This window comes from Heteronotia binoei, chromosome 5, assembly GCF_032191835.1.
Source record: "Heteronotia binoei isolate CCM8104 ecotype False Entrance Well chromosome 5, APGP_CSIRO_Hbin_v1, whole genome shotgun sequence".
Lineage (NCBI taxonomy): Eukaryota > Metazoa > Chordata > Lepidosauria > Squamata > Gekkonidae > Heteronotia > Heteronotia binoei.
In genome coordinates, this window is record NC_083227.1 from 115,186,873 (window position 1) to 115,210,049 (window position 23,177).

The 23,177-nt window shown below is 44.0% G+C and overlaps 1 protein-coding gene across 3 annotated transcripts in view; it reads right to left on the reverse strand.

Moving 5' to 3' along the window:
- SIMC1 (SUMO interacting motifs containing 1) overlaps positions 1-23,177 on the reverse strand; it is a 72,529-nt gene that overhangs the window by 9,041 nt on the left and 40,311 nt on the right. For 2 of the 3 annotated variants that reach the window (XM_060240216.1, XM_060240214.1), the window contains exons 2-9: positions 19,151-19,921; positions 17,186-17,418; positions 13,890-13,959; positions 10,959-11,107; positions 9,429-9,608; positions 5,341-5,469; positions 2,196-2,367; positions 1,927-2,026 (exon numbers count right to left, since the gene is read on the reverse strand). In XM_060240216.1, coding sequence (XP_060096199.1) covers positions 1,927-2,026; positions 2,196-2,367; positions 5,341-5,469; positions 9,429-9,608; positions 10,959-11,107; positions 13,890-13,959; positions 17,186-17,418; positions 19,151-19,828 — 1,711 coding nt within the window. In that variant the 5' untranslated portion in view covers positions 19,829-19,921. The remainder of the gene's footprint in view (positions 1-1,926; positions 2,027-2,195; positions 2,368-5,340; positions 5,470-9,428; positions 9,609-10,958; positions 11,108-13,889; positions 13,960-17,185; positions 17,419-19,150; positions 19,922-23,177) is intronic. The other variant, XM_060240215.1, reaches the window with a different exon arrangement.

Genomic DNA, 23,177 nt, shown 5'->3' on the forward strand with positions numbered 1-23,177 from the left:
ACAGCACAGCTATAACCTGAGGAGGGGTGTCGCTATTATATGTAAAGAGACAGCTTATAGCATGTGCTGCAGAACTGAAAGTAGATCTAGAGGCTTAGATGATCTACATGACAGCAGGTGGCTGGCTGCCAGAGGTATTCCATCAGCCAGCAGAGTCAGCATGACACAGCAAGTTGCTGATTGGCTGTCCAATGTATAAATGTACAGAGTAACTGTGGTGATTGTGGGTTAATGGAGTTGGAGTTGCAGCGGAGCATATTGTCAGTCAGAAGAGTGAGTGGTGTTGTAAATAAGTGTATTTAGTGGTTTTACAGCTACTGGGTACAGCCTTCGTTCTTGCGTCGCTAAGAATCATCCTCTTGGACTCTAAGCGCATCGACAGAGGAGTGGGGAATCAAACCCAGTTCTCCCAGATTAAGAGTCTGCACACTTAACCACTACACCAAACGCTCTCTTAACAGCCTCTCAAGATGGAAATCTTCTTTCAGATTGTGAAACACTTCAGAAGCCCAGCAGTGAACCTCTCTGTCTCAGACCTCAATCACCATGTGCCTAGGCTCTTTTCCAAGTTCCAGATGGCAGGAGAAGAGCAAACAGAGGCTCTAATGTCCCCACAGCCTTCTTTATGTCTTTCCACCTATTCCACTAATACCAAAGTTGCTGAGGAAACAGACAAGAAAAAGAAACTCTGATCTGCATAGCCCCCAACTGACCACAGAGAGGTAGGTTTTCAACATTAGTGATCAATAGATCTTTGGCAGATTACAGTCAGTCTGGACATGCTTCGACAAGGACTACTGTGCCACCCACTTCTGGCATGGCTGCATCTGACTGCGTGAAAATTGAAAGGGAAAGACTCTTGGGACTAGCCTTTCTACAAGGATCACAAACAACATGCTAGTTTCTAGAAATGTTTCTTCATCATAACTCTTCATGGAAGGCATATGCAAAGTGGTACAAATGGAAGCACCTAGACCTATTTGCTGCTATGTAACACCAAATTCTGGATTACCTGCAAAATAGTGTTGATCAAAATATGCTATGGAGATAAGTGGCAGCCCCTGACTACAGCGGTCCCAAAGGTTGATGAATGGATGCTTAAAATCCTCACATACTCAGATTTTGTAAAGGAGCAGTCCATGTCAACCCTCCAGTTGTCCATAGATTTCTTTCTTGGCAACTACACTAATTCTGTTGGTGCTCATTCAACTTCCATTTGAACTTCTGAGAGAAGTTCCTCTAAAACAGTTGAAAATGGTGGTCCTGTTTTTGACAGCTGTGACTTTGGTCAGAAGAGTCTTTGAATCAGGAACTCCATCTACCAGGAATGGTCTGTGTATTTTTCACAAAGAAAACTGGTGATAAGAACAAATCCAACATTCAGCATAAAGGCTAATAGTTCCTACTACCACTCCCAGGATATATCATTGCCTTTGCTCTGCCCTAAACCATCTACCTGCCTCTCTTGGGCAAGTCTGTGCTGTTGTCCTCTGTAAAGAATACACCTTTGAAACATCTATGATGGCATAAAGGATTCTGAGGCACAGTCTGGCTTTGCATGTTTTTTAAAAAAGTGATAATACTTCCTGGTAAGGTCTGCTGGCCATTTTTGGGCTAATGTGGTGTGTCCATTGGTATATTTCTACTAAGAATCATAGAGTTGAAGGCAAAAAGCATTAGCAGAAGGCTTTTGAAAATGCAAATCTTCCAGACCTTACCCCTTTCCTTGTAGTCTCTTCCCTTTTATAAAGCCACTGTTGGGAACTGGGGGTGATGAGGGTCCATTTTGGACTCTCTGTATGGGAAGCAGTATAATTGAAAAGCATCTGTTGAGCTGACATTAAATAACATGGTGATTCTGTGAAGGATCTCAAATAGGAAAGAATTATTTGATATTGGTGAAGATACAGATGCAATGTTGCTTACCAAGGACTATTCTGTGATAACTCAGCACCAGTAAATTAAGCTGGTAAAGCATCTCATCCCATCTCTGCCATGTTGCTTCATTGTCCTGTGAACAGAGAATCTGTTTTACTTTAGACTGATACAGCACCCTATATGGACCACAGTTTTAAATTTTATAGATAGAACCATGTCCTTTAAAGATTTACAATAAAAGTAAATCACTAATGATAAATAAAGTATGAAGAGAGCAAGATGTTTTCAAAATGAAAAGAAAGGAAATAGTGAAGTACCTGGTATTGCATCGGCAGAGAAAGGTGCATCAGAAAATACAAGATCTTTTCCATAGACAAGGGCAGATGGATAGGTTTGTTACAACTAGGTTTGTTACAGCTGTGGTGAAAAATGAGCTCCAGCACTTTACAGCGCAGAAGATGACATTCCATAGTGCTTAGGAAAGCTTCCCTGGAAGAAAGGAGAAACAGTGGCATGATAAACTGCCCCCATGAACCCATGCCATGGAACATCTGTTTCCATTACTGCAGAGTTGCTTGAAAGCCTTTTGAATGCATTTCATCCTCCCATAGTCATCAAGGTACAGCAGTTCTGCTGCAGATGTTTACTTCATGTAAATAGTAATGTTTGCTCAAGGCCAGGAAAGGTTGTGACTGAAGCTTGACTACTTCATTTCACTTGGAAAAATAACTCCTGCTTTACAGCCATGAGATGAAGCACAAATAGATTAATTTTAGACTAGCTAAATGGATGGAAGAAGGGCTTTTTTTGAGTAGGAACACAGTTCCGGCTGGCTTGGTGTCAGGGGATGTGGCTTAATATGTAAATGAGTTCCTGCTGGGCCTTTTCTACTACCCCCCCCCCCTGGATTAAAGTAAATCTTGTGGAGCCCTTCTACATGCAGGTCTGAAGGGTTTTTAAGGAGAGGAGCTAGTGGAATGTCATTCTAGACTTTTGCATTATTAAAATAACAAGTTCAGCAACTTCCCTCAGTTTTCTTTGAAGTCTAGTCTTCCGTTTCAGTGCCATTTTGATGTAAATATGCAGATGATAGTCAAAAGGCATCAAACTATGCATACATTATCTACAAAACTGTATCTGTAGAATTAGACATTAACAGGAGACTGGATACCATAAACAGATTAAGGTTGAAGCTGTAAAACATGCATATTTGGATGCAAGCTTCATTAATGGGATTTCTGCATAAATGAATTTAATACTACTGTGCAAGACTCTTGGTGGCTGGAGATCCTTCCCCAGCCATACAGACATGCTTTTAACATAAATCCCAGCTGCAGTGTTTTTAAGTTTTCTGGGCAAAATTGTCTTCTGAAGAAATCCAGCCAACAACTTAAAAGGGACACTGAGGGAATAGTAGGCTGGATTTAAAGGCGTCCATTGAGAAATGACTGCTCATGGGCCCTGTGGAACATAAACTAATAGGGTTGAGACTGGAAGGAGCAAAACACAAAGTTATAGGAGTAAATGGGCTGGATAAAATTGTATTTGGTTTGCCACATCAGCAGAAACAGCCCCTCATTTTCCAAGCTTCTGTCTGCAAACACAAGGCCCAGAGATTTCTGTTAGGAAAAGGAAGAGTTGGCTTTTTTACACTGCTTTTCAGTACCTTAAAGAGTCTCGGAGTGGCTTGCAATCCCCTTCCTTTCCTTTCCCCATAACAGACACCCTGTGAGGTGGTGGGGTTGAGAGAGCTCTGAGAGAACTGACTGACCCAAGATAATCCAGCTGGCTTCATGTGGAGGAGTGGGGAATCAAACCCAGTTCTCTGGATTTGAGTCCACTGCTTTTAACCACTACACCAACCTGCCTAATGGAAATGGAGGGTGAGGGCTAAAATCTTAGGCCTCTCCCTTACAGTTGCACTGTTGTTAAACACTGTTAGCTCCCTACCTATTTTTAATTGCAGTTCTTGGCTGTCATGCCAATTTGCTGGAAACAAAATCTGTTCTACAGAAACTGTACCAGGCAGCTGCACCCAAATGAACACTAGATATTTATTTTGTTGAATTTCTTGTATTAATATGGTTGAAGAGTTTGGATTAGATATAGGAGCAGTAACATTCTCAGGGTTTTTTAGTCAGCACTGGAGCAACTGGCTCTTGTCTGCTTCCTTCTCCCTCTCTCTTGCTTCCTTCTGCATCTCAGCTTGCTTTGCAAGGCTTGCTCAATTACACAGGAGCTGCAGAGCAAAACCTCTATTTTCTTCATTGGTTGAGGCTCCTCTGACTCCTGGTCCTCTGGGGAGGGATGGAAAGAGTCAGAGCTTCTCCCTGGATCCCATGGGAGAAATACAAAGAAAGGACCTTTACGACCAACAAGTGCTAATATTTTAAGCATGTTTTATTTTAAATATATATTTTAAAAATCTCTGTGTTTGTCTGTGTCCTTCAAAAAGTTTATATCTCTAATACCTAATCTAAAATACGTACATACATGGCCCAGCCCGGCAAGGTCTCGTTTATGTCAGATCCGGCCCTCATAACAAATGGGTTTGACACCCCTGATTTAGAGGGTGGTCATTATATTTGATTTTGTAGGTGTAATCTGTTCTTCTTCACATAGGGGCTGCGAAAGCAATAAGCTTGCCTTTCTAGGGAGAAATGTATTGTTTGAATGCAAGGGCTAAAAGGACTGAAACATATTTTGCAATTGCTAAGGTTAATTTAGGATCCTTATTGCTAAGGAAAGGAACCAAGGTTTCTAAAGTATAGTGATGAACTAGCTCTAGGGAGAACCACTCAAGAGTCATACAGCTTCTCACGTCAGGAACATGAAGACACTTTGGCTTGTAAGGCTCTCTTGAATCCCTGTAGGAGTCCTTAGCCATCATAATTGCTATACTATAGGCCCAGAGCTTTGGAGAAGGTGATCTGGCCTGGTCATGTCATTTTGGCTGCCCTAATCTTTAACTATGTTGTTGGTATGTTCTCCCTCCTACTTGTTTTAGATAAAGAGCCAGAAGTTTGCTATCCTGATGATACAAGCTGCATAATTATGAGGACTCTGTAACCTCAGCCAACACAGATCTCAGATTTCCTTTGCCATGATGCCCTTGTAACTGGAAATTACTGTGAACCTAGAGACCCTTGAACCTTATAAACAGACATTCTGACCAAACCTTAGGGTTTCAGCTTGAACTGGCTTGTTATAGAGCTATGCCACCTCTGCTTTTCAGTTGTAAAGAACTAGAAACAGGATCAATAAAATGGTGTGTGTGTGTGTGTGTGTACATGTTCAGGTGCTCATCAAGAAAGTACTTTGGCAGTCTCCCAGATATTCATGCTCCCAGAGATTAGTTTGACAGGTTCTTGTGAAATACTTGTCTTTTTCCCAGAAGCACCTGACACCTCAGAATAATGCCCAGGTGGTGTGAACGCAAGAGTTTAACTATCCATTCCTCACCTCTGGCAGCGCTTGGGAATATTCAGCACTGATGGAAATACCACATCTGCAATCTTATTGACACTGCAGTTTGGAGACTTGTCCACTTCTACAGCTATAGAAAGCATCCTCTGGAGAAGTGCCACCTCCCTACATTAGAGAAGAAGAGTCAGGAAACAGCAATACTCACTACTATCCCATTGCAGTGTATCATGCCATGGCCTAAGATACCAAAAGTGCAGGGAACATAGCTGCTGTTTTGGAAAAGCAGGGTTACACTTACCTGTAACTGTCGTTCTCTGTGCAGGCCAACCACAGAAAAGATTTCTAAAGCTTTCTAACAGACTAGGAGTGTCCCTCCTCTCTGGCACTTTCCTACCAAAACCATCACATGACCAAGTAGAGGGGGGGCAAAGTTCACAGTGGGGCAGGTGGGAGAGATGAACAGCAGTTACAGGTAAGTGCAACCCTGTTTCATTGCCATGGCTTCTGTCCAATCCCACACTGGGAGATGAGCAAGTTCACTGAGTGAAGGAAGTGGATGTGAAGCTCTCAAAGGAAGAGATGGTGGACGACCAGCTTCCCAACATTCCCGTCAAACTGCTTTATAAAAATATCAGAGATCTCTACAAGCATCCCAACCAATGCTCTCTCTAAGCTGTAGTCTTGTGTGCAAAAATTCAACTTTGTGAGCTACTGCATAGATTAGTTTGCTCTGGGGCCATTTTTCCTGAACTAAGACAAAAATGTGTAAGCCAGAATCTAAAAAACTGAGCTAGCTCACACTAACTCAGCTTAGAGGGAACACTAATCCCAACTGAAATACATTCAGGAATATGGCAAGGAAAAATGGTGCTCTGTGGGAAAGAGCTATATTACCTACAGTGGCATGGAATAGGCCTAGCCCAGTGCTCTAACCACTATACCACTGGCTCTCACTACAAATGTCGTCCCATGGGAATGATTCCACAGACAGTCTGAACGCAGCTGAAATAAGAGTTCTCTCCCAGAAGCAGCAGTGAGACTGAGAACCCTGAGGAGAGTCCATGCCATTCCCTAATGGGAAGAAGGGAGTATGGGCATACATGAAACGGCAAAAATTGCCTACAAAAGGACTGGGCTTAGAGATGCAGGCTCATCATGGCTATTGAAAAGCAAGCAGCCAAAGAGCATGAAACCATCAGTGATGGTTCCAAAAGCTATCATGGAACCAAGAGGAGAGGCAAACTGGTCAGACTTGCCCTCAAAAAGCATACTTGCTGATCGGTTCTGAGTTCCCCATAGAGATAGCAACAGCAAGCCTTGCCTCTGCTTGAACCTGTATCTCTGCTGAAAGACCCTTAAAATTAAGCATCAATGCTGAGAGATGGCAGCAAGGTACTGGGACCGAGGCTGCTGTGTCAGACTTTAGAACTAGGCATTAACAAGATGGCTCAGAGCCAACGTCAACAGAGAAACAATTCTGAACTTGGAACTGAGATAGTCTCAGCAGAATGAGTCACACCTTTTGCTATGTCTAGTGGAAGTAAACTGAAGCACAGCAGGCCTTAAGGTAACTAGTTTGTCTCACAATACAACATGAATAGTAAACTCCACCTACTTCATCAACTCCAAAGCTACAGGGGCTGAAGAAGTTCAAACAACCCCAACTAAGAGGCATAATATCCTCCTGATTTTTTAAAAAACCACCACCTTTCACAAAGAGCCACTGAGGACTGAAAGATTCTGTTAACCCATGCCTCCAGGGATTCCACCTTGGAACCCTGGGCAGCCAGTAAGGCATTCCTTCAGTCAGACATGTGCATAGCTAAGCCTTTAAAAGAGGCTCTTATTATACCTCCAGATTTCTCATCTGGGAAGTGAGGCAGCTGGGAAACTGAGGAGTGCCTTTATTTAGGCAGCCAAAGCCTTGTAGAAAACAGCCCTTGTGAAATCCAAGGCTATATCAACTCACAGTTCCAGGCTTTCCAGCTAAGAACTGAGAAGGTTCACCTTGGAACTGAGAGCAGCCAGGAAGGGAAAGGGATTCCTTCTGTCAGGGAGGCTGCAGCCAAAGCCTTAGAAAAAGCTATTCTGAATTGAAGCTCTGTCATGCAACATCTCCAGGTTTCCTCCTCAGAACTGACATAACCAAAGAGGGGGAATGTGCCTTTATTCAGGTTGGCACACTGCCAAAGCCTTCTGAAAAAGTGCCAACTCTATCAAATCATGCCTTCGGGGTAAATTGGTGATGGAAAGAGCAGGCAGCTCTGTTGCATGACCCCCAGATACAGATAAGGCACAGGAATGGGTGTTTACCAACACCATTTTAAAGCCACAGTTGGCAGAATCTTGAGAACGTCCCTTTTGAGCCACAACAACAAAAGTGGATTTTTTTTCTTTAAATGTGGTTTCTTCCTCATTAGAATGACTACTGATGACAAAAAGCTTTTGATAGAATCAAGTCTCTTCAGCCACAAGACTAAGGTGAGGAAAAACAGAACCGCAATGGAGATCCTCTCTTTGTGGCTGCAAAAAGAGAACTGGAGAACTGAAGAGGCCAGCCCCTCCTCCTGGTTATGTGAGTAGGAAAGTATCAGAGGGAGGACAGATGCTCTTAGCCTGCTAGAAAGCTTTGAAAAATTTTTCTGTGGCTGGCCTGTGCACCCATAGCTCTAAAGTGGGATGTCACAGAAGCCAGGATGACAAACATTACATTTATTGGTTCACATATGATAGGGATGGGATAAGCAGAACTTGTTGCTGACTGGTATTTGTGGATTACACACTGACCCAACAGTGTGGCTGCCATCAAAATTACTTGTGTGAAGCTGTCTCTCTCTACAGCCTCCAAAATGTATGACTCTATAACCTGGCTGCAGATCTGGCACATACCACAACCTGACAATGCTGTTAGAAAGGTACAGTCTAAGCACTGTATGATTCAATTTGTAGATTGGGAACACTGAGCTCCAATCACAAGGAAGTTACTTTCAGCAGCAATCACCAGTGCTGACTGGAAGCAGTGTAAAGATTTCAAGACTTACTGGGAACCCCTGGCCATATTGATGCAAAATTACTTATATACCTGTACCTCTCACCAACACTATTCTTAAGCAGTCAGCACCAAACCACGTTCACACAAGCTAAAGGAAGACTATTTCCATGGTGTGCAAGGACACCCTGAGTCAGGGCCGTAGCCAGGATTTGGAAGATCGGGGGGCATTTACATTTTGGGGGGGCACTGATGCCCCCCAGTGCCCCTCACAACCTTCCCTCTAGTTGTTCTCCCTCTCTGACACCCTCCCCTCCCCCCCAAGGAAGGGAGGGTGGCGATGAGAGAGACAGGTAAGAGAATGGGCAACGATGGGGGCTGGGAGAGAGGGGAAGGAGGCGAGAAGGCGGCAATCAGGGCTGGGAGGGAGGGGAAGAGCCCAGGAGAAGCCAGATCGGGACTGGGGCTGGGAGGGAGAGGAAGGAGGCGGGGAGAAGGCGGCGATTGGGGCTTGGAAGGGAGGGAGGAAAACTGGAAAAGAGACCAGGAGAAGCTGGCAATCCGGGCAGAAGGAACCCCCCACCTCCCTGCCAGTTAAAGGGTCCAATGATCAGCTGTTTCGCGGGCCCTTTAACTAGCACAGGGGCTGGGGCTGCTTCTGTCTCCAGCCCCGCAGTGCTATTTTAATGGCGAGGAAGGGAGGGTGGTGGTGAGGGGCAGGCAAGGAAGAGCTTCCCTTCCCTCCTCTCCCTGCTGCTTTCCCTGCCACATCCTCCCTTCCTTCTCCACCATTAAAATAGTGCGCAGGGCTGGGGGCAGAAGGAGCCCTAGCCCCTGTGCTAGTTAAAGGGCCCGTGAAACAGCTGATCGGGCGCCCTTTAACTCTAGCAGGAGGCTGGAACTGCTTCTGCCTTCACCTGCCAAATGCTCACGGGGCCAGCGGCAGCCCCCAGAACCATGGCAGAGACCCCGGGGGCTGGTTGGGGCCTCCAGTTACAGCTACAGGCCTGCCCTGAGTTGGCAAGAAGCAATAGCTAGCCTCTTCAAAGTAACAGATTCAATTAGTTAAAAATTAGTATATTCAGATAAAAATTGCAGCACAAAGCTTTAAAAAGAAGGCAAATTCTTAGTTTACCTCTGAAACTGAAACTGTAGAGAGAGATTTTCTGTTTGTGCAGTTTTGGCTAAATGTTCTGGTACAGAAATGCTGTTCTTGTCCTCTGATATTTCTGACAAAGGACATACTGCCTGTAGATCTCTGTGCTGGGAAAATCTTGTTCCAGTGACCGCAGCTACAAGCCAATCAATCAGTTCCCTAAGACAAAAAGTGTAAGAATTAGCGATGCACTTCTGTGACCTCTTGCTTTGCTGTACAGCCATCCCATTGCAGAAATTCTTGAGTGCTTTGTCCAAGGGATGCTTTGCAATTCTCTATAATATTTAACTTTAGACTAACTCATATGGTATCACATGTATGCAATGATTATCAAGCTGATAATGCTGCCTGGGTGGAATTAAGCACATATAGCACAAAGCACTTAAAAGGTTCTTACCATCTTCAGCTGGTCAGGCAATGGTTCCCTATTTCTCTCCTTGTGACCTAGCCACAATGATCCATGCAATGGTCATCTCCAGGCTGGACTACTGTAACTCACTCTATACCGGGCTTCCCTTGAGTTTGACTCGGAAACTCCAGCTGGTTCAAAATGCAGCGGTGCATGTCCTTACAGGGGCACCTTTTAGAGCACATTTCCAACCAGTGTTCCACCAGCTGCACTGGCTTCCAGTGGAGTAACAAATCCATTCTAAGGTTAAGGATTAACCTTTAAAGCCCTGAGTGGCTGGGGTTGAACATATCCACAGGACAATCTCTCTTGTTATGTTCTTTAAGGACTCTAATCTTGTTGGAACAACAGCTGCTGGTGGTCCCCGGCCCAAAGGACATCCATTTACCCTCAACCAGAGGATGTCTGAACACTCTCCTGGGTGAAGAAGAGGAGATTGGATTTATGCTCCACCCATCACTTGGAGTCTCAGAGCAGTTTACAATCTCTTTTTTCTTACTCTCCCCATAACAGACACCCTGTGAGGTTGGTGGGATGAAGATAATTCTTTTGAGAACTGCAATTGAGAGAACAGCTCTGGGAAAACTGTGGCTGACCCAAGATCACCCTGCAGCTGCATGTGGAGACTAGGAAATCGAACCCAGTTCTTCCAGATTAGAGTTTGCAATCTTAAACATTACACCAAACTTAAGATCAGGGCTTTGCAGGATCTGCTTCAGTTCCACAGAGTCTGTAAAATGGAGATGTCCTGTCATGCCTTTGGTTAAGGCAATTGGTCTCTCATTATGCAGGCCTCCCCCACTTCACCCCCCTGATCTGGTATAGCCAGGGACTGTTGGGGTGTTTGCCCACTGATTAATTTTGGGGAGCCCTATGTGCCTATATTTATGGGCCATCTTGGGTTTATTTATTGTATAACTGATTGAAGGTTTTATTATTTTAACTGTTCTATCTGTTTCAATTACTGTGAACAGTACTGAGCCCTGCACCCTGCATGCAAGGACGGGTGGGATAAAAGTCCAACTAATAAAATAAAATGAACTTCCTGAGGCTTTGGCTGCCTGACTTGCAGGTAGGCTTTTGGGGTAGGTGCTAATTACTTTACGTTGCAGAAGCACTGGTCACAGGAAAGCATTTTCTTGGCAATGGATTTGTGCAGAATGCCTTGTCTGGCTGCTGTTTGGAAGTCATCCTCCAAAGTCTGGATCACGTAATTCAAGAACAGGAGTCGTCCAGGAAACTTTTCTTCCTGAGGGAGCCAGAAAAAGTTCAGCCAAGAGTTGTGAATGACCATGCCTGATAATTCTTGGTTGAGTCAGTGAACAATTAACAGAAGTGTCTGTGCTGAAGTTAACTGGCAGGGAGCCAGTGTGCAAATTGCAAGAGATAGTTGTACAAGTACGAGAATAAAACCATATCCTAAGAATGAGAATAATTTGCCCAGAAAAGGTTTGGCAGTATGGGGTTGTTCTTTCTCTCAGTGTTAAAAAAAAAATCCCCTCCCATGCCATTCTGTACCAAGGTAATCCAAATTAGAAGAATATATTGGATTTATACCCCATCCTTCACTCTGAATTTCAGAGTGGCTTACAATCTCCTTTACCTTCCTCCCGTGATGGGGGTGGGGCTGAGAGAGCTTTCTCAAAAGCTGCCCTTTCAAGGACAGCTCTGCAATAGCTATGGCTGACCCAAGGCCATTCCAGCAGCTGCAAGTGGAGGAGTGGGGAATCAAACCCGGTTCTCCCAGATAAGAGTCTGCGCACTTAACCACTACACCAAACTGGCTCTCTAATTCTGTGATCTATACAAAGTGTGCAAGACTGCACAGGTTTTCTTATTTTGCAATTTTCCCCTCTCATTTCAGCCTATAAGAGGAGGAAGGCAGGGCACTAAACCTCCATACTCTGGGAATCCTAGTCAACCTCCCTCTGGCTTTCAAAACTTCCCAGTTAGACCCTATGCATTCCTAATAATTTTTATCAGCACAGAAACAAGAACATTTTAAAAGAAACTTGAGATTTTCAGTGAATTCTGCATTTATATGAAGTTGTGCAACATATACAGACTTCATTGTGTGCAACATATACAGACTTCATTGTGTGCAACATATACATATACTGTGTTGTGCATATGTTGTGCAACATATACATATACTGACTGTACCCTGGAAAATCTAGACCTGGCATTACAAGCCGTGGCCTCCTGGCTCAGACTGAGTCGGCTGAAATTGAATCCGACGAAGACGGAGGTTCTCTACCTGGGTCGGGGCGGTCCGGGGAGAGAGATCCAGCTGCCGGCCCTTGACGGGGTGCCACTAATACCGGTCCCCAAGGTCAAGAGCTTAGGCGTGCTCCTTGAGTCCTCCCTTACAATGGAGGCTCAGGTGGCAGCCACTGTTAGATCTGCCTTTTTCCATCTTCGGCAAGCACGGCAGCTGGCCCCTTACCTGGACCGCAGCGACCTAGCGACGGTAATCCATGCTACGGTCACCTCAAGAATAGATCACTGTAATGCTCTCTACATGGGGCTACCCCTGACGCTAACCCGGAGACTACAACTAGTGCAGAACGCTGCGGCACGGCTGTTAATGGGGCTACCACGACGGGAGCACATTCGGCCAGTGCTGAGAGAGCTGCACTGGTTGCCTGTTGTGTTCCGAGTTCGCTTCAAGGTGTTGGTATTAACCTTTAAAGCCCTTTATGGTCAGGGACCTGCCTATCTACGGGACCACCTTTCCCCATATATCCCCCAGAGAGCACTGCGATCAGGGACAAAAAATCTGCTGTCTGCCCCTGGCCCAAAAGAAGCCAGGCTATGCGCAACAAGATCTAGGGCCTTCTCGGTGGCAGCACCAGAACTCTGGAACACCCTCCCAGAAGCTATAAGGGCCCTGCGGGATTTGTCGGCGTTCCGCAGGGCCTGTAAGACCGAACTGTTTAGACAGGCTTTTCTGGTTGACTGAAAATGGGCTGCCACCGGACATCCTACAGAAGCTGGTGGTCATAGTCAGAACCCAATACCGCCAGACTGGATTGAGATAGCGTAATAGTTTTAAACTGATAAATGTATTATGGTTTTATATGTTTTATGGAATTGATTGTTTTTATGATACTGTAAGCCGCCCTGAGTCCGCTTGCGGAGAGGGCGGGATATAAATGTAAAGTAATAAATAAATAAAATAAATAAATTCATTGTAGTGAAGCTAAAATGGCACTACCTTTCTGGAATACAGACTGTATTGAATATATATATTGAAATATTGAGGCACAAAGAAGCAAAGAAATTTAGCCAAGCATGCAAGAAGTCTGTGCCTAGTTTGGGGGTAAAAACAGTGGATTGGATCTTACAAAATGCTTAAAAAAAAAAGAATGCTTCTGATAGCGGCTGAACCTGCCTCCGGTGGGAGGAGTCTTATGCTGGCAGAACAGCCTCTCATCATGTCAGAGGAAAGCAGCAGTGGAAAAGTTGCTTAGAATCCAGTTCATGAGCATTAATGACCCTTGCTCTGTCCATAAACAAACAGAAAATGGTCTCATTTTGTAACAAGAGCGTGCAACTCTAACCCATGCCAGCTGCGCAATAATTAGCTTCCACGAACCCTTGGATTGCCAAGGCTTGCTGCCTGTGCATAAGAAGCAGCATAACTTTGTGGATCATGTCCACAGTCTTAAATGAGAATGTAATGCAAATTAAGGGGGGAAAACACACACGCAAACTCTTATGCTCTCCACAGACTTCATTTTGGCCCCTTCACTGGACTATTCGAAACAGTTTTGTTGTCCCAAAAAATACTGCTGTCATTGAACAGGCCCTGATTAATTGGCAGGAACCAGGAAGGCTAGTTAAGCAGTGTTCCTTCTCCATTTGCTGAAATCAATGCAAATTAGTCTCTTCTACATTGCCTTGGCTCAAACCAGTTTGTTAGCAAAGAGGTTGGCATGGAAACCCCTTACAAAGCAAAGACTGGTAGAATTACAGCAGTTATAATCATGCTTCCCACTCAATGGGGTGGGGGGTTATAGTCAACTTACCTGCTTTGTCATGACCTCATGCAGCAGGTCCCAGTCCCATACCACTGTATCAGCTTTTGCGGGATGAAGTCTGAAATTTAAAATTAGGTCTATTATACCAAACTTTTCCTTCCAAGAACTTTTCTGTTCTTGTTTTAAAGCATGTGTTGTAGCCAGTGTGTGATTTACTGATTTCTCAGCTAGCTTGTGAAGATAATTAGCATCAAAGTTATCTGAGTTGGTAAAATACAGAAAGCGATATGTATCTTATTGCCAACCTGGAGATATTTTTAAAAAATCACAACATGGGCAGGGCCAATCCTGTCACTAGGCAAACTAGGCACTGGCCTGAGGGTGCCAAATTGGGTGCCCCCGTGTGACTCAGTGACATTATCAGTGCAGGGGATGGCATCAGAGGTTAGCCTTGCCTAGGGTGCCAGGCAGTCTAGGGCTGGCCTTGAACATGGGGCCACTTAGGTAGTAGGCATCTGAACAGGGCCTTCTACAGGTACCATCCTACAAAAGGGGAAGACCAATAACTAACCCTACACGTGTGTTCTCTGTAGTGGTCCCTCCATCCAACGGAATGGCCTGCCAGGAGGCCAAGAAGGCCCCCAAAATCTGGCTTTCCATAAACTATGCAAAACAACTGTTCAGGAGGGCATTTTTGTAAAAGAATAAGGCTGCATTATAACAGAATGATTCAGGAAGATGCTTCAACAGAGGGAACAGGACTGTGAACTATACTACTAATATATGTTCCTTTTTGCTATATGTTTTTATCTTGCTCTCAATGCATTATATTTCTTATGTAGAACCATTTCTTGCATTGCTTAATACATTACATTGAAGATGTTTGCCTTGTTTCAGACCTCTGCTATCCTAGTCTATTGCATTGTTTCTAAGGTGTCTCATCCTATTGATTGTACTCATATATGTAATTCATTTTGAGTCTCAGTGAGAAAGGTGGACAATAAATAACATTACTTTTTTTAAAACCTCAACCAAATAAATGCCAAACAAAATCTCATGAGATTACATCATGAAATCTCTGCCATTTTGAGGGCCGACAGGCAACCCCATGCAACTGCAACCCTGAGGCAGAAAGGGCTGGGTGTACAAAACACCCATTCTCCCTGCCACAGGAACCATTCTCCCTGCCATCAGTGACTCTGCTAAGGGAGGCATGGAGCTGACTTTGGCAGCACTGCTGGTCTGATCTCAGCAGATTCTGTAGTGGGGTGGGTGGGTGCCTGAAATATACCCACTTATACTCTTTGCTGGAGCCAGCCAGTGGTGCTGCCAAGGGAGTCTCTGCATCTCCCTTTAGCAGCCCTGCTGGCCTCAGTAAGGGGAAGAACAAGGTGGGAAGCTATGAGACCCCTCTCCTTTTAAGTGACAGCCTCCATCAAGATTGGACCTTTTTTATGGCAAAGCCTTCATATTTCATTAACTTTCTGCTACAACTGCAAGGCTGCCCTTCTCTCAATTATTTGTTGACTGGTTATTTCACATTGCCTTTACATGACAACATGTAATCAGACAGCAACATCTGCCTCCCCAAATCCTTCTCGGAACTGAGTTATTTTGTTACCTGTTCCTTTGCGGTGTTTTTGAGTTCTTTGGTTTCACCTCGTAGTCTTCCAGAAGTCTGAAGGCCGTCCCAGAGCAAAAGGAGCCTCAGACATCTGGTTTACGGACACCATTTTTTTTACTACTTAGTGATATGCGCATAACTGCATAACCACATAATGTTTTAACCTATGTGCATGTGCATATACTCATAATGTGCGCATGTACATAACAGTGGTAGAAAAAAAAGAACTGCATGGTGCAGTCATGTGGACAGCAGAAGACGGTTTCACCATGGAGTTGCAGTATGGCAGTCTGATCGATAATATCCGGAACAAAGATATTCGAAACAGAACCGCGTCAGTTTAACACAGACTCAACATGCTGTGTGAACAGGGCCAAGGCATGACAGTATTCTTAAGATGTCTAACTGAAGAATGTACCATCCAGGTGCTTCATGTCAAGAGAAAATCCTTAATAGTCATTTGGAGCACTTTGACCTTGTGTGTGCGAAAGAAGGTGGGGAAGCATTTTGCAAAGGGGAGCTAATTTGTGTTGAGTGAATTTGGTTGAGTGGCCAAGCGAAGATCATTACACTATCATTTTGTTTATCTCAAGGTAGCTGTATAATTGTCCTGAAAAGATCAGGTTAAAGAAGCACACTTGACCTGAAGGAAAGGGGTCACTCTACACTCCTTGCTCTGTGAAAGGATACTTCTTTGCAAGTCATTTATTCCAGTTTTCCATCAACTTTGACCGAATAGAAGATACCACTGATCTTGCCTTTGTGAGGTTTATTTTTATGCCTGTAAGATGAGCTTCCTCCCGTAACTAAGAAGTATAGTTTAAGATATTTAAATATTTTTTTTTTATTTTCTGTGTGTCTTGGAAACTTGAACCAGTACTGATACTTGTATTTTTGTACTGTTTATTTAATAAATTTTCTTCTTTGTTTTAAGAAAGCAGTGGTTAATTGGGGTGTAACCCTGGATCCTGAAAAAGAATTCACAGTACTGGTGTAGCCAGGGTCTCACAGTATGCTACAGGAAATTCCTTCTCTGGACTTGGTGATATTCTGTGAGGGAGCAAGGTTTTTGCTCACAGCATACTCCTGCAAGCCTCTCATCCCTGTTTTGTGTAGAGGGTCTTAAAAGGGTGCGCATCACGGACACTTGTGTGACATCTGAATCTTGCATCTAGCTCAGTATTGTCTATTTTGACTGATAGCAGCTCTCCAAGATCTCAGGCAAAGAAGGAAATTCCTACCACCTGTTACTCAAGACATACCAAATACAGGGTCTTTCTGCATTCAAAGTATGTATTCTACCACTGAATCATAGCCCCTCCCCAAGTAGTGAATTCAGCATAAATGCTGTTGGGCCACATATTTGGGGACTGCCTGAAAAGGATCATATTACATACAACCAAAGAAGAAGAAGAATTGCAGATTTATACCTCGCCCTTTTCTCTGAATCAGAGGTTCAGAATGGCTTACAATCTCCTTTATCTTCCTCCCCCACAACAGACATCCTGTGAGGTGGGTGGGGCTGAGAGGGCTCTCACAGCAGCTGCCCTTTCAAGGACAACCTCTGCTAGAGCTATGGCTAACCCAAGGCCATTCCAGCAGGTGCAAGTGGAGGATTGGGGAATCAAACCCAGTTCTCCCAGATAAGAGTCCATGCACTTAACCACTACACCAAACTGGCTCTCCCATCAAACATGAGAATAACACATGGGATACGTACGCCTGGATTTTCATCATCAGCATGTAGGCATCTCTCAGTATCTCTTGTTGTACTTCTGAGCTCAGCAAAATCTGTCTGACCACAATCTGCATAGTCTTTTTGGGAGGATAGTACTTGGAGGATACATAATCCATGAGGAAATCCAAGGTCCCCCGGAAGAAGTTCTCCTCTATAGTGTTGGATACCATGCTCAATCTACGGGATGGTATAGGCTGGGCTTTCTGTTGCTTGTTCTATGCACAAAGTAAGACACCAATATTACATATTACATTAAGAACTTAAGTACTATGCTGTTTGAAGAGCTTTAGTGACATAACAGAAACATGCTCTGCTATGTAACTTGAAAAGCTGCCTTGCAGATAGCCTGAGGATTTAAAATCACAGGTATGTCAGCAGCTCTTATGGTAGAGAATATAGAAGGTGTTCGGTGCAGTATAAAAAGTAACATTTATTAAAGCATTTTCACCCCACCTTTCCCCACTTCCACAACAGTTCACAACCATAGTCAGGCATAATGCAATATACAATGCAACAAAAAACAGTTAAACCCACAAAAGTAGAATCAGTAGTCAACAATAAGGAATGACCTCTAAATTAAACAGCTGTCAAATGCTGCCAACAGTGAGCATATAAAATATTATTTATTGGTGCCTCAAACTCCCCACTTTCCACCCAAAAACCCAGACTAGGTGCCTAAGGAAGGCATTTTGATGTTTGGGTGCTTCTACAGAAATGGTTTTGCTTTTTATTTCTCAAAAGGGGACACTTGGAGAAAACTTTAATGGACCATCTGGAGGCATGTGCACCTTCACATGGGAGTAGTAGTCCCCAAAATACCCTTGCTCAAGATTGTTTAAGGGAAGGAAAGAATGGCACAATAAATGTGTCATTAACCAGCATTCACTAGGTTACCATTTACCAAATTATGCCAGTTAACAAAGCTTTTTCCCAGTGAGCCACTTGGATGAAGGCACTTGAAGCCATTTTCAAAGTTGGATCTAATACCAACCCCAAAGCTGTAAAATTTGAGGTAGGAGGGGTGCAACCACATTCCAAACAAGATACATGCCAACTCCATGCTCAGAGAACCCATCTTTTTTGGGTAGGTATGACAGGGACAGACCAGGGAGGGAACCCACTTATCAGGGCCCAGAAGGTGTTCCTCATAAAGAAAGCCCTGAGGCACAGCTGGAAGCAAAAGCACTTCTGAGAAGGCTGCTCAGAAAAGGCGAGACAGAGCCTAAGTGGAGCTGGGGAGGGCTAACTACTCTGGAGACAGGGCCAAACCAGCAACCATTAGTAGCAGCTAGGAGGAGTGACAGCAGGTCAGCCAAGCCAGGGTGTTTGTTTAGGCAAGGCTTAAAAGCAGCATCAAGAGCCTTGCTGGGAAGGATGGTGGGTGGAGCAGCAAAGGATAGAGCAGCACTCCACGACTTCCTTGCTCTGTATGTCTGAAGGACTGAACAAACTGGCTGAGCACGTGTTTGGAGGAATGGGACCAATGAACTCTAGACCCTTACCCAGCTATGGGCTGCAGTACTACAGGTCACCCAGAAGACACCCAGTCCTGTCACAGTACAGCTTTATTTTAATAGCATGATCCAGACCTGGGTAAGCAAGACAAGTAGAATTGGTAAGTCTCAATCATGCCTCCCCCATCTCATTACATTAACAGCTAAGATACTGTGATCAAGGAGCTGAGTAACTCTAGTGTACCATACTATCACTTCCTTCATTACAATTCCAGTTCAATGTCTGTACCAGACATCTGGAGCTGGAGAACTTGACCCTCTAGCTCATCTGATAAACTACTTTACAATCTCCATGGCTCTCTTCTAGTACTGTTCCACAGTCTTCACAGCATGATACCATTAACAGATTTAGCCAGAGAATTATGTGCATTTTCTTATTAGGAGCCCAAATATCTAAATTCTGATTGGGAAACTTATCTCTCCCACCAATTACCTGTATGGCATCCTTTTCACATACTACGTTGTGGAGGAAGGGGTGATGTACAGGCACCCCAGGGAAATACAGCAATGTTTTCATCCAGATTTTGATGTCAATCTGCTGAGTTGGTTCCTGAGCATCTGGCTTTACAGCACCTGATGTTGAGCTATTTGTCTCTACCATAAACTGGTCATCTTCTGTTGGAGTTGTTGTGGCATTCAGAGGACACTGGGAAAAGAGGGAGTTTGGAGAGTGTCTCTGATCAGGAAGAGAAAGCTGGGGGTTAAGATCTCCTGCAGGTGGACAGCTACTAGGATCATCTTCTACAGAGTCCTGGAATGTTTCATGTTCACTGCTACCATTGGCTGAAGAGATAGAGAAAACATCTGAGCCCAGCTGTGGACTCCCCAAAGATCCTAAATCACTGTTGTAAGTGGTATGGCTACTGCTTTCAGAGTCCCCACTGTAACTAGGGACAAGGGCAAAGCTGCCTTGAAAACAGGCTGGTTGGATGGCATCTTCCTTGGGGGATGGTTGTTTCCTTTCCCACAAGTCAAGTGACATCTCAAGAGTCCTTTCAGTATCTTTCAGAGTGGTGAGTATTTTAGGAGAGTATACAGGCTGTATGCTGGCTGGAGTCGAGTGTATTAGATCTAGAGAAACATAGCCACCATTGCGAAGAGGGCTGACCATTGTATCTTCAGTCTGTGTCAAATCGATTACACCAAAGTCATGGTACACAGCTGTTTTCCCAACCAGATCATCTCCAGTCAGATCAATCACCTCCTGCAAAAGAGAGATTCCAATCACTGTACAGCCCAGTAAAGAATGAAGCATGCCTGGTTTTGTTTACAAATCCTTTAAGTTTGGGACCAGCATATCCTACAAACTGCTATCTCCCATCAGAACCTGCAAGACCAACTGACAACATCCTAAACATCACATTTAGATAATGGTGCACCCTGAGAAAGGTATTTTTACTGAATTCCCTCTCCTTGGAGATTCACTCAATTTACAGCATAACTATCTTACAGAAGTGCTAGCTTTGAGTTCAGTATTACCTTAGGGACCAATGAGATGTTCAGATTTCTCCTGCATTACAGCTTTGACTCTCAAAAGCTCAAATCTCAAAAATCTCATTGGTTTCTCAGGTGCTACTGGATTCAAATCCAGCTGTTTTACTGCACCTCACCATGGTTGCCCTTCAAAACTATCCTCACAGAAGTGCTGTGTTTGGAGTTGTTTGTTGGGTTTTGCTACCTCAGATTATTAATTGGTGTGATGAGATTTCACTCACTAACCGCCCCCCCCCAGAGGCTTTCATGCTTTTCAGCTATGGGTATTTAGTGTCACTATATCTGATCACATAGGCCAGGGGTGGCCAACGGTAGCTGGCTGGGGCTGATGGGAGTTGTAGGCAGAAAACATCTGGAGAGCTACCGTTGACCACCCCGAATAGGCCCATGGGCAATAGTAGTTAATCCAATGCATAATAAAATGCACCAGTGCTTCTGTACTAGGTTGACATTTAGGAAGAGGAGAGCAAAATTCCAAACTCAAAGTGAGTATCTGTCTTGCAATATTGTGTTATGGGTCTGTGAGAGATGTCTGCCAATTGATCTTCCACCTGTTCCTATTTCTCACAGACTCACAACTGGTTATTATAATTTGTAATCTTTTCAGTTTAATACACATGACCATGTATATGAGGCATAACTTTCAGGAATCTCTCAACATTTTCTTGTTGATTGTGGTGACCCTGATAAGGGCAAAAAAGTAGGGTATACGTTTTTAAATAAATTTAAAAATTAAATAATTGGACTAGGTGTTTAGCTCGTCGGAAGACAGCAAGAGAAAGAGTCAGTTCAAAATACTTTCAGCTCCACTGCCATAGCAAAGAACTTTAAAAGGGAGAATTATCATCACTGGGGGGAGGGAGATAGGAAACAACAATGCAAATCAGGCAATAATCGGTTTCTAAGCATGAGATCATGGCTTAATTTTGAAAGTTACAACAAAATTATCAATAAAACTATTCTGAATAAGGCAAAAGAAAACAGGCTTGTGGAACCTTGAAAACTAATTACATTTATTCCCATAACAGCTTTCTTGTGACAGAGCTCATTTCTTCAGATACTACAGGAGAAAGAAACCCTTGAGCTTAATCACAGTTCCTACATACCGAATTAGAAACCAAAGAGAGTGTTTCCAACTGCCACTCCTTTTGCCCCAGTACCTCTCTCTTTTGGAATCTCCAGATATTTGAAAGCAGCTTCAGAATTAAACGGCCAACAGAAGCCTGTTTTGGTGATGATGGTGATGATTTGCAGATGGACTTTTGCCTTTTTGACTGCTTCTGTAAATGGGTAGCTTTTTGAGAAGACCGATTCCCCACTAGTCTTACCCTGCTCGCACTCTCCTGTTCTCCGCAGGGCAGGTTTATGCTTCTCAGAGTAGCTTATATTGTGCTGCCTCATAAACTAAACACTTCCAATCAGTATCTACCCATATCATCTGAAAGCTGCTGATCTGGATACAAAAGCCCCTACTGCCCATTACCTAACGTTTATAAATTCCTTGACTACCAAGGTATTTTAAGCTCTTCCTGTAACATATGTATTTCAGCCCACTATACCTGATCCCCTCGTTTGATGAAGTGTGCTTAGAGAGCACACGAAAGCTTACGTTCTGAATAATACTATAATATCATTTTAGCAATATGTGTGACCTGGGCCTCCACTGAGAGAGGCATCCAAGGCCACACCCAGACTTTTGATGGTTGGCGCTGGTGTTAATAGTGCCCTGTGCTCTGACACCAGCCCCGGTCCAACCACAGAACATCCATCTTTGAACAGTTCAGTTTTAACCTGCTCTGCTTTAGCCAGCTCACCATGGCTTCTAGACCCTCAGTCAGAGACGATGGAACCGAAGCAAATCAGTCACCCAACAGCAAATAAAGCTGAGTGTCTTCTGCATATTAATGACACCCCCTAGTCCAAATCTCTGTGCCAAATGGGCAAGAGGGTGCATATAGATGTTTAACAGCATCCGGGAAAGGAGTGTTTTGGTGTTTAAGAGTGGGAGTTGTTGGGAGTAACGTAATTTTTGTGGAAAGTGTACAAGGGGAGAAGAACAAAATTAGTTATAACTGCATTCTTTTTTCTTCTATTCAAAGTTATAACTGAATGCTAACAAAAATATGCCAAGTGAAACACCAGGTATTTATTGTTAAGTACAGGTATGCTTACTTAGATGTATAAATACAATTAAACCCATATTATGTGTAATACAATGAAGGTATTATTTGTAAATTGCTGCGGCTTAAATAACAACATAAAAGCTAAAAGGGTTACTTCAACATAAGTGAGACAATACTCAGATATTATTTTTATGCAAGAAACTCCTCTTAAATAAAAAAAACCTACACAAGTACTTAAATCACAATGGTTTGCTGAACAATATCAGGCATCAGTCGCATATAAATCTAGAGATGTAGTAAGATTGATTTTGAAAAACATCATATTTCAAAACACAACTTGTGAAATTGATCCCAAATGCCATTTGATCCTCTTAAAAAGTACAATTAATGAAGCCAAATTAACCCTAGTTTCTTTACGTGCCCCAACAGGAATCAGATTAGGGGTCCCAACTCCCCCGCCCTGGCGGGGCCCCCCCGATATAGAAGCCTCCTCCCCCGCCCTCCCAAAATTCGGAACCGGGGGGGAAATGGCGCCATTTTGGTGCCACTCGCTCTTGGGGCATTTGGAGGCAGGGCGGCCTTTTGCAAATCGCAATGGCAAAAAAAAAAAAGTGCCAGGGAGGCCTTGCGAAGAACAACCCACCCCCGCCTGGCGCCCCTTTTGGAACAGCCTTGAGCCTTTCCGCTTCCTTACCTTCCCTTCCCCGCTCTGCGATTCCTCTCTCCACCTTTAGAAAGAACTACAACTCCCAGCATGCCTAGCACGGCAGCTTTCCAGGCTTGTAGTTCTCTGGGCCGCTCGCCTCCCATTGGCTTGTGGGGCTGAGCTCCGGACGGGGAGCT